The sequence below is a fragment of the Rissa tridactyla genome, chromosome 3 (assembly GCF_028500815.1).
Source record: "Rissa tridactyla isolate bRisTri1 chromosome 3, bRisTri1.patW.cur.20221130, whole genome shotgun sequence".
Taxonomy (NCBI): domain Eukaryota; kingdom Metazoa; phylum Chordata; class Aves; order Charadriiformes; family Laridae; genus Rissa; species Rissa tridactyla.
The window spans coordinates 34,659,853-34,670,997 of NC_071468.1; the positions used below are offsets into that span (position 1 = coordinate 34,659,853).

The 11,145-nt window shown below is 52.3% G+C and overlaps 1 protein-coding gene across 1 annotated transcript; it reads left to right on the top strand.

The window, feature by feature from the left end:
* Positions 1-4,695: 4,695 nt before the first annotated feature.
* Positions 4,696-10,892, top strand: TCTE1 (t-complex-associated-testis-expressed 1). The gene is made up of 4 exons (XM_054196225.1): positions 4,696-4,870; positions 6,796-7,364; positions 8,328-8,777; positions 10,706-10,892. The coding sequence occupies exons 1-4, from the start codon at positions 4,711-4,713 to the stop codon at positions 10,880-10,882; spliced, it is 1,356 nt and encodes a 451-aa protein (XP_054052200.1). The 5' UTR covers positions 4,696-4,710; the 3' UTR covers positions 10,883-10,892.
* The last annotated feature ends 253 nt before the right edge of the window (positions 10,893-11,145 follow it).

Consider the following 11,145-nt stretch of genomic DNA (forward strand, 5'->3'; position numbering starts at 1 on the left):
GACCCACCCGCGACACTCCCCCCCCCCCTCCATGTGGGGCCAGCTCCCCTACGAGCTCCCACGCACCCCCCTATGGGGCGTGCCCGGCGCGGGAGGGGCTCCCCAAACCCCGTTTCTCCGCCCCCCCCTCTTCCCCCCGCACCGCCCACCGTCCCCGCCCCGGCAACGGCCGCGTCCCCGGCGACCGGCGGCGACGGGTGAGGGCCGGCCGGGCTAATGATTCTTCATCAAGCGGCCGGGCTAATGATTTTCCTTCCCTCCCCGGGGCTCCGGAGGGGAGCTTCGCAGGGAGGAGGGAGCGTAAGGTCGCGCCGCCGGCGTGGCAGGGAGGTGGGACGGGGCGGGGGGAGCTGGGGCATCCGGCGGCGGCCAGATGTTTGGCTGGCCTCCCCGGGGGCTGGCAGGGCAGAGCCAGCTGTGCGGAGTGGCCAGTGGGCAGTGCTGGGGTCCCCAAGTGCTGTCGCGTTTCTGCAGCCCCCGCTGGGCTTTCAGCTGGGCAGGGGTCCGGTGTGTTGGGTTATCCAGGACCACAGCGTCGGCCCTTGGCACCGCCTGGGTTACAATGATGACATTAACCATATTCCCAAACGGCCGGCTGGCCTCATTTTGCCCAGTTTCCCATTACAGACAAATTCCATTATATCTGAAGCTAAATAGATTCCTCATTTGGCATGCTTTTTTTTTTTTTTTCCCCTTCCCTTACTTAAAGCCCATTGCAGAGACTCAGCCCCTTGATAAGCCTGCAATATGCCATGCTAATGCACACTTAGCATCAGCTTTTTGAAGTGCAAGTGCGAGGCAGTGTTGCAAGTCTGTGCAGGTGACGGGGGCTTAGTGGTGTTAGGCAGCACTTGGGATCACTTGCCTACGTCCCCACTAGCCCACCTGCAGTAGACGTAATAGCAGAAAGGCCAGGACACCTGCAGAACAGCTGGCTTTTTCAGGGCGCTGCTGCAGGGACGCAAGAACTTCCTTGATTTCTGGGTAGGCTGAGCTTCAGTGCGAATGCGATCTCAGCTGGGGCATAACCATCGTCAGAAAGAATTTCTCCTGCACTTACAGACTCTTCAGTGTTTACACTTGCTCTGTTTCTTGGGTCACGGTACTGCTGGTAGGAGGCATCAGCCAAAGGTCACCGGTTTCCATGCAGCTATTCTTTTTCGGTCTCTCTGGGCTTTGGTGTGAATTGAAAGAGCAGAAATCTTGTATTTCCAGATCAAAACAGGTTCAACTGAAGAAGGTTTGTTAGGCGTGCTAGGTAGCAGCATAAGTTGGCTGTGTGAGTGGATTTCTGTTGGCTTCTTCCTAGGAAGGGAAGTGTGATTTCTTATTTTATTAGAAGTTTTAGTATCATTTACCTTTTGGCCTAATCTGGGTGTTAAATGACCTAAACTGGGAATTTACTACGTGACCCCATTCATTGCATATCATTTAATAAAGCTTTTTAGTGCAGGTGACTGATGCGTATGTAGAGTGGGTGGGAAGGAGCATGCATTAACGCTGTTAACTTGGCTTGTTGACAGTGAATTACAACGCTTCTCCGGTGTTTAAATAGATGCTCAGCAAGCCCAACTATGGGAACTGGCTTGGGGTGTTAGCTCTGGCTGGGTGAGACCCCTGCAGCCAAGGCATAGGGGATGCTGCCGGGAAACAGGCTCTTCTCCTGACGGGCTGCATCCCGGTGGGATGTGCTTACCCTGCTGGGGTGGTGGGAATGGATGCAGTGGGAGCAGTGACTAAGCGGCAGACTCACCTCCCCCCTGCACCGGCACCGCAGCCGTGGGGTTGATTCAGGCACCCTGTGGGCTGGCTGTCGCACGCCGGCAGCTTTGCTCTTGCTGGATTCATGCCGAATGCTGTGTGGGGATGGTGGAGTCGGCAGAGCTGACTGGGGGCAGAGCTCATGTCGGGGGAGAGTTCCTCGGCAGCCGACGGGACACAGGCACACCAAGGTGTCTCCCTCTGCTTTGGGGCTGTCCTACGTTGGGCCTCGTCCACCCAGCACACACCGGCTGACCTCCTGCTGCAGGTGAGCTTCGCTCAGCCAGCTTCATCCAGTGTATGGAGGGGCTGCACTGCTGCTAGAGCTGGGTTTTGGCTCTGCCTGAGGGCAGCTGTCTCCCACTTGGTGTCCGGGAGCCCCTTTGTCAGTCTTACGTGCGCCATGGGTTACGTACCCTCTAAAAATCAATCTGCCATACATAAACTGGCAATCAGATCGTCTGCTAGAATGCAGCTTTGAATAATCCTAGGCCACCAATGCTGTACTGGCTTCCCCCAACAGCTGGCCTTTAATGACCACTTCCAAAAGGTCAGGAAAGCCATCAGAAGCTCTAATTAGCTGTGACTGGCCTGGGGGACGGAGTGATACAGATGCTTTTTGAATAGGACGAAGGACTAAGCAAGGAGAAAACATTTTTCCCAGTCACTTCTCCGCTGTTAATGCCACCTCACTGCCATCCAGCCGTGCTTTGCCCTTCTGCTGAAGCCCATCAGGCACCAAGAGCTGGGTTTCAGCTGGGTCAGCATGCTGTGGAGAATCAGGCCTCTTCTTTTCCCTCCCAATGATAGCCCACCATCGCAGCACCTTCCTTTGAGGGCAGGGAGCTTCGCAGAGAAAGGACTCCCAGTCCCCATATGTGCCTATCACCCATTCCTCCTCCTTCCACACCCACCCTTCTTCAGACCAGGCCCTCTGTTTTTCCTACAGTCTTTGCCTTTGTTATCCGTACACCAGTGCCTCCCAGGAATCACAGCTTCCCTGCCCTTGGTGCCCTTCGTCCTCCTGCTTTGTGCTGGAGGATGCTGCCACTGCCATCTCCACCCTTTCCTGACTCTCATTCTGAAACAGCTACTCCTTTCTCGGACCTGCTTCAAGTGCATTAGAAGAAGCCTTTGCTGACACATTTGCTGGGTTTTGTGTCATGAATCATTTTGTTCCTCTCGATCTTGGCATTTCACAGATCTCCTCTCCTCCCCCTTTTGCAGGTTCCTTTGCAGGCCCTTCCTTAGATGTCTTCTGGAGGGGGAAGGACCAGAGGGAGGAACGCTAGCAAAGCCAGATACAAAGCTTTCAGGAGGAGAGGAGCTTATGCTGACCAAGACAGCACAAACTGGGAAGTGGTTGGGGGTGGGGGGGACAGAGGAGAAGGGAAGCAGCCTGATGCAGGGGGAGGACATTAGACATTTGTTTTATCTGGGAAGCACCATCTGGCTCACACCCTTCACTAAGGGGGAGCTGTTTGGGATCAAAGCGCTGTTCGGCTGAGGGCTGTTGTGGCACAAGGAAGGTACTGCACAGCAGTTGGCTTCTGTGCAGGATGTTATCTCAGAATCCTTTTGGCTCTGCTGTGGAGAAAGGCCACCTTTGCCCTGGGACATCCTCTTGGTCTTGCAGGAAGCTGTCCTCACCTCTGACACTGCCATCCATCCATCTGCCTCGTGCTTCTTGTAGGTGTCCTGCAGACTCTAGCTGCCCAACTGTGCACTGCAGCCCTGTTATGTCCAGTTAGCCCCAGTAAGGATCAGCATGGGTCTGTGTGCTCTGGGAGATGCTCCCCAAGCCTGGTCACTCCTGTTGAACCCGGAATTCAAGAGGCAGACTCCTTCCTAGTGTCTTCGCTGCCTCTTTCAGCCTGGTGGGGCTGGTAAGGGAACCATTAGGACTTCCAGGCAATAACCATACACGTGGGATCCTGACGGCTGAAAGCGCTGGTCCTGAAGTTGGGATAGGAAACGGCAAATGGGAAACTGGTCTGGGAAAGCTCTGCAGAGCTAATAGGACTGGGCATCCTGCCGTCTGCTCCGGGCTGGTTCTTTTAGCTGGTATCTGCTTAGGCTCAGTGTGGTCTGAACAGGTCTGACCCATCTCAGCAGTTAATGGATGTTTGGAAGGAGTTCAGCTGGAGAGTAATTGGGAAAAGCAGAAAAAAAACCCGAATGCACTTAGAGTGTATTCATCTGTAAAGCACTTGTCTTTAAAGAGTCATAAGAACAGGCATTGAACTAGGAGATGGTCTGGCCCAGTATCCCGTCTCTGACAGGGGCTAGAAGCAGATGCCTGGAGTAGAAAAACAATGCAAGTATTTGTGTTTCTTTGCTCCAGCACTCTCCCCGCCTCCAGCTGTGTTCAACTCGCACTGAGCCAGATGTGGTTTCTGTGCACTGAATCATTCTCAAGGGATTTCTCTTCCAAGGATTTGTCCTGGAACCTGCGCAGAGTCTCAGCATCCACAACACCACGTGGCAGGGAATTCCCCAGTTCAACTGCAGACGGTGCGAAGAACCATCATTTTCCTTTGCTTTAAACCCAGCTGCTGCCAGCTTCACCTATTTCTTTTATTGGAAAAGACAGTAAACAATCAATTCCTGTCCATCCTCTTCAACAGCACTCTGAATTAACACCGCTTTATTGTCTGCTTATTACACGTGGTGCCTAGAGACCTCTGTGTACAGGGCAGTGTATAAAGATAAGGCTGAATAATAGTTGTTTTGCTGCAGTGCTTCCAGTCCAAGCAGAGGAAGCAGCAAAGGGCAGGGGCCAAGTGCATTACAGGAGAGCGGCGTCAGCAGAGCATTCTTATCGCTGGCCTCTTTCTAAAGTTGCCTTTTTCTTTTGCAGCCGGCCCAGCTGGAAAATGCAGCAGTGACTCCTGCTCTCAAGCGATTTTCCTCTTGCTCCTCCTGAAGGAGAAGCGGGTGCCGAGCAGGATGCAGCAGCCGGCTGCTCCCTCGCTGCGTCCGTCCCAGACCAGCCTGGCTGCTGGCTCCTGCTGCGCACACCGCGTCATTGAGGATCCCGAGTGGTCCCTCGCCACCGTCCCCCACCTCACTGAGCTCTGCCTCCAGAACATTGTTCACAATTTCGAACGTAAGTGGGAGTGCGTTTCCCTTGGGACACATGGAGGGAGAGCATCAGTCCCAGGGAGCAGAGGGTCAACAAGGCAGGAGGACACATCTGAGAGGCAGAGCGTGGTACCCAGCCCTGCCAAAGGAACAGATGGGGAGAAATGTCCCCTCGGGCAGCTAGTTAAACAAACTGTTTAGTTGCTAAGTACGTACTTGTACACTCCAGGGATGGCTGTACTCCTCTGGGCTGCTCTCCAGGATGTGACTCTGCCCTAACCTTGTCCTATCGTTTCTTCTTCCTTCCATGCTCTGCTGGTCTCTACTTACCTCAACCATGACCAAGGCTGTGGAGCCGCTATTTCATTCTCTTGATTCACATACGCATTACGATAGCACTCAAGGATGGAGCCCCGTTGTGCTGAGTGCTGTACAGAGAGATGGAGAATTGCTCCCTCCCTAGAGGAGCTACCATCTCGGAATAAGTATTGTACTCAGTCTCAGGCCTTTGCCACGGCTTTTGGTGGTGATGTGACAAGTTATATTCTCAGGCAGAGAATGTGCTTTTGAAGCAAGTGGACTGATGAAGAGTAGCAAGACAGAAAAAAGCATGTCTCACCTGGGAACTGACTGGGAGGGGGGGTCTTTTTGTCTGACTCAGTGGAGCAGCAGCAAAGACCAGAGATAGGTCTAAGGCTATGCCCATGTTGGGACGGTAAGACAGTGCAGAGGAGCTCAGTGCTGCCCTGGGCCAGGAGCTGATGGTACTTGTGGATCTGAGCTGGGAGACCCTCACAGTCCTATCAGCCTGATCAGTCAGTCCAGAGCCAAATGGACAGGACCTACATTGGGTGCACAGAAAAGCAGTGTGCTCAGCGTCTTGGGGACCCTCATGCCATTACCTGAGCTGTGCGTCTGCATTTTGCCCACTGCTGTGTCCTGAGAGAGCAGGAGGGAATCTAGCCCATCCCTGCCCATACATGTCCCACCTCTGCTTGCGTCGTGGGACTTTGCAGAGAAGGTCACTGCAGTGCCAGCTGTAGGACATTGGAGAACAGACTCCAGGAAGAGGCTGGGGTAAAACTCTGTGTCCTTAGGAAGGAAATGCCACAGACACAGAGGAAATATAAAGCTAACCCCACTTTGTATCTCAAAATCTGATTTCCCATGCGCAGACAGGCCTCTCCACTGATGATTTCTGTTACTCAACACTACTATGTATGTGTCCCCGAGCATTCGTGGTGTGAGTACACACGGCTTTTCTCTGGCATTTCTTACCGCAAAGAACTTCCACCAGAACAGAAGCCAGCTGAGACTTAGGGTGAGCATCAGGAAAGATCCTGAAGGGAGAATGCTTGTGGGAAAAGAGAACTTTTATTTAAACAAGGTGGACCTAAAAGCTAAGAGCGTGTCTTAGTGTGACTGGAACAGGAATCAGTTTGAGGTGAGACAGACAAATGAGTTAAGATAAAAAGGCACAAGGACTCGCATGAAGAGCACACAGGCAGTTGCTCTCAAATATTGTCCTTCAATATGTTCAGAAACCAAAGGGAGAAAGTTCAGCAAATGACAAGCCAAGCTCTCCCGTCGCTGTAAAGCTGAATTAGCCCTCCTGGGAGCAGAAGTCCTGCTCTGAATTTAAACTGTATTCAAACTAGATTTAAACTGGGAGTTAAATTTCTGATGCAGATCCCCAATATTATGGGAGTAAACCCAATTACACTGATGTTTTATTGTAAAAGTTAAAAATCCTACACAGAAATGTAGGAGATGAATCCTACACATTTTCTGCCAGCGTAGCTCCCTGCACCAGCTGCTGGCAACTGAGAAGAGAGTCAGCATGGCAGAGGGGAGGGCATGGGCACACAGCTGGGGGCCTGGGCAGAACCATAGCACCAGCCATGGTTCCTACAGCCCAGACCAACCTCTTCTCCTCTTCGTCCCCTCCAGAGAACCCTATTTTGGACAGTCTTCTGCCTGAGCACCAAAGGAAGGTCCTGGACAGGCTTTCCACTGGCCTTCCGCTTGCTGTGACTGCCAACCTAATAAGCGATGAGGACTACTGGAAGAGGTGCTGCGCTGAGCGCTGGCAAGTCTGTGACATCTCCAACTATGGAGACAGCTGGAAACGGATGTTCTTCGAACGTCACCTGGAGAACATCCTGAAATGTTTCATCCCTAACACCACAGACCCCAACCAGGTCCTAGATCTCATCCCGATCTGCAAAGACTACGTGCGGAAACTGGAGGTTGATCAGTTCCTGCCACCACTGAAGGTGGATCAAAAGGAGGAGAGAGATGACCTCTCTGATACAGGGAGTGATCTTCAGCTCAGTGAGGTCTCTGTGCACCACTATGACCTGGGAGTCCTCATTACTGCTCTCCCTCACCTCGAAGAGCTTCATCTTACTTATGGCGTGAAGGACTGCGGCATGAACTTTGAGTGGAACCTCTTTAACTTCACTTACCAGGACTGCTGGAACCTGGCCGTTGCCCTGAAGAAGTGCCACAACTTGAAGGTAACATGTCCCAAACGGAATCTTTCTTCCTCAGTTAGATATTCAAATTGCCCGGGGGTAGAAACCCAGGGACCAGTTTCGCTGGCTGGCAGCACCCTTCCCTTTGCAAGGTGCAGTCTGGCCAAGCGCAGGGATGTTAACCTGCCGGCCTAGCGCTAAGTATCTTGTTCCACATATGTCCTTGTTAGAACAGGTTGTCGGAGGGTCAGTGAGAAAAATGCTTGCTCCAACAAAACATCTTTTCTGTAATCCAAGAGAAAGCAACACTTCTGGTTTAACCCCTTACATAGTTCTGGGAGGGAGAGAAGAAGCCTAGAGAGAGTTTTTCTTTAAGGACAGTTCTTGGTGGTTATGCTCAGTAAATATATATCAACATGCCCCAGAGCAGCAGAGACCTCCAAGAAGAGCATGGGGAATTATTCACATTTGCCTTAGAGTGATGAGGCTTTTGCTTTATGGGCGCAATCTTCAGCTCTGTGCGAATTGCAGCGCAGATACTCACCCCCTCCAAAATGTCAGCTCTATTGAGGTCTATGTGGCTATTGAGGTGCCCTGGCCATGCAGGGCATTGCCCTTCACAGAGAGGACTGTGGTTACCACCATTGCGCATGCTCATCCACACAGTGTTTGACTGTGATCTGGGTGAGTTCTGCTATTACCCTCTGCAGACGTTTGGGCAGCTTTATCTCGTTTTAATTTAGCCCTCCGTGTCAGAGATCCTGTGGTGTTAGAGGAGAGGAACAGGGGTTTCCAGGAGATGAACCATTTCTCCCTAGAATAGGCACGGGACATCAGTGGCATGTCCTGCCTGCTGGAAGTATCTGCCCACCATAAAAGCAAGTACTTGAGCCTACTGGCTAAAGGTGTCTGAAGTGAAGGGAGATGAATCCTGTCTGGTGGGCCATGGGCTTAACGCTTTTGAGATTATGGTTGGTTTAGTGTGCCTGTCCTCTATCCCCACAGGTTTTCAAGCTGACACGCAGCAAAGTGGATGATGAGAAGACCAGGCTGCTGGTCCGTAACTTGCTGGATCACCCCTGCTTGGTGGAGCTGAACTTGTCCCACAATCTCATCAGGGACAAGGGGGCACGAGCTGTTGGCAAGTTGATCAACCACAGCAAACTAGAAATCCTCAATCTCTGTAACAACCAGATCCATCACCTGGGGGCTCAGGCTCTTGCTCAAGCCCTGGCTGAGAACTCCACCCTGACCTCCCTCAATCTGCGCCTCAACTGCGTGGAGGACAAAGGCGGGGAGGCAATCGGCCGTGCCCTGCTGACCAACACCACCCTGAAGTCCATCCATCTGGGAAGTAATAACCTGTCAGAGCCAACCGCCACGCTTTTCTCCCAGGTCCTGGCTCAGAACGCCACCCTGACGAGTATCAACTTCTCGTGCAACCACCTGGGGCTGGTAAGAGAAACCCCTTCTCCCGGCAGTTTGTGAGCCTGCCTGGTGGCCTTGCAAAGCAGATGCTGAGCCTGCCCTGCCTCGAAGCCGCAGAGGCGAATGCATCCTTCACTTTGCAGTCTTGCTGCGATAACAATCAGTTAGCGAGCAGGGAAGAGAGTCTCGCAGACAGCAGGAAGGAGAGGGACATCTTCTGTGCACGCACACGCATTTATCTCGCTCGTTACATCTAGCTCCATTCACAGGGCTGAATCTGGCCTCCAGGTTTTGGGATTCTGGGCAGAGAGGGATTTCCACCGCCATGAAACTGAAAAGCAGGGAGTATGTCTGGGAAAAATCACAGTCGCTTCTCACACGTGGGAGTGGATAATAATGATAGGCGGCCTGAGACGAGGGCCTTATGCATATCCTCGCTGCTTTGGATCTGCTGTGCCATCTGTCATTCAGCAGAACACAGACAGTGATAGTGTCACCCTTCCCAGAATCTCTCCTGTCCGTCACACGCTCAGAGGAGACTGTTAGAGAATTGTCTCGGTTGCTGCAGCTCTGGAGCGGTGCGGTAGGTCAAAAGTGTCACGTCTGGGTGCTTCTAAGTGGCTCCTAAACCACAGGCTTGCATTTTCTAGACAGAGGAGCATCCACAGCTCTTACTACATCCCTAAGAGCTGCAGTATGCGACGTGCCCACAAAGCAGACTGCTTCTCTTCTGCTGATTAAAAAAGAGCTTTAGAAATCTGAAACTAGACAGCCAAATGCAATCATGCTGGCTTTTAAACTTTCTGTGCTGCCTCAATTTTTCTCACTGTCACAATAAAGAGGCAGCAAGACCAGCTGTCCCTGCTGGCAGGAATATTGGCATCAATGTGCTTGACAACGGTTTTAAAAGGATTTGATGGCAGAAAACCTTTTGTGAGTTCTGAGTTTTATGATCCTGGACGTGGAAAACCATTTGAGTTTAATGATTCAAGGGGGCAAAGGGTTAGAAAGGAGAGAAGGATTTTTGCTTAGTAAATAAAAATCTCTGTGCTTAGCATCTTCCTTCTGATGACCTCTCCTGGTACCCATGTGTAAAGCTCCACAGCAGCCCCAAAAAGTGGGCTGGTGGTATTATCTTTGGGGAAATGGGTGTCTTTGCTAGAGAGGCATCAAATTCTGACCTCTGTACCCCATTAAAATGAGACTCCTTCCCGGTCCTTTTTGCTCTGTCCTTTTTGGCAAAAGGTCTAAGAGGCAGGGTGCTGGGATGAGAGGACCGCCCAGATGGAGGAGATGGGGGCAGGAGGTGTATTTACCTGAAAGAGAATAGCTGTAGAGGAGGGGGGGAAGTAAAATCATCACATCCCTAAAGGCAGCGCTTCGGGTAAGAGAGGGAAATGCTCCAAATTGAGTTGCTAAAGCTATCTACATCGCATTTTCTGTCCTATGCAGGCTGGGCTTTAGTAGCGTGAGGTGTTCTCCCTCAGGAAAGCCAACCCATCCTGGGAAATGGCATCCGGGTAGGAGAATGGGGCTCTTGCCACTGCTGAGAGGAGGAGCGGCACACCTCATCACACTGCCCTTTGTCCCCAGCCAGCAGTGAGCTGGGGACCGGGGGACAGGGGAGAGCAGAGACTCCTCTCAGGTTATCATCGCCAGCCGTGCTATTAACCAGCCTGAGCTTGAGGACTCCTGACACGGTACCCAGAGGGAGTCATTAGCATGTGTCATATCACTGAGTGCTGCATAAGGTTACACTCCTACTCTCTACTTCTGTGAGCAACATTTCGGGCTTGTGCGAAGGCCTTTGTCACTTTTGGTACCATCTCATGGGCTGCCCATCACCACCGGCAGCAGGGGGGTGCAGGAGGTGTTGCCCTGGGGAGGAGGAAAGGGGGGAACACGCTTCACTTTTGGATCTCCTCCTTTAACCCCTTCTTCTCACCCATTTGCAGGATGGCGGGAAGCAGCTGCTTGATGGGCTGGCGGATAACAAGGCTTTGACTGAGTTCGACCTCCGCCTGGCTGAGGTGGGCCAGCAGACCGAGTACCACATCCACCAAATTGTGTGGGCCAACCGGGACGCGGCGAGGCTGGGGTCTCTGCAGCAACCCCCTGCCACGCTCCTCTGAAGAAAACGCTCCAGAGAGCCACCAGCTTTGTAGGCGCAATGTCGGAGATACTTCACTTCAGAGGCTTGTTTTCATTTGTATTCCTGAGAAACGGTCAACTTGTGGCCACCACAGCAACAGCCTTTCCAAGATCTCCATCATCCAACCTGTGACTTTCACACGAGACAGACATTAGACCTCATGGGACTGCAGCCGCGTTGCAGAAGCAATTTGCCTCTTGATCTCTCTCTCTCTCACTGTACCTCAGACTAAATCTTATGTGC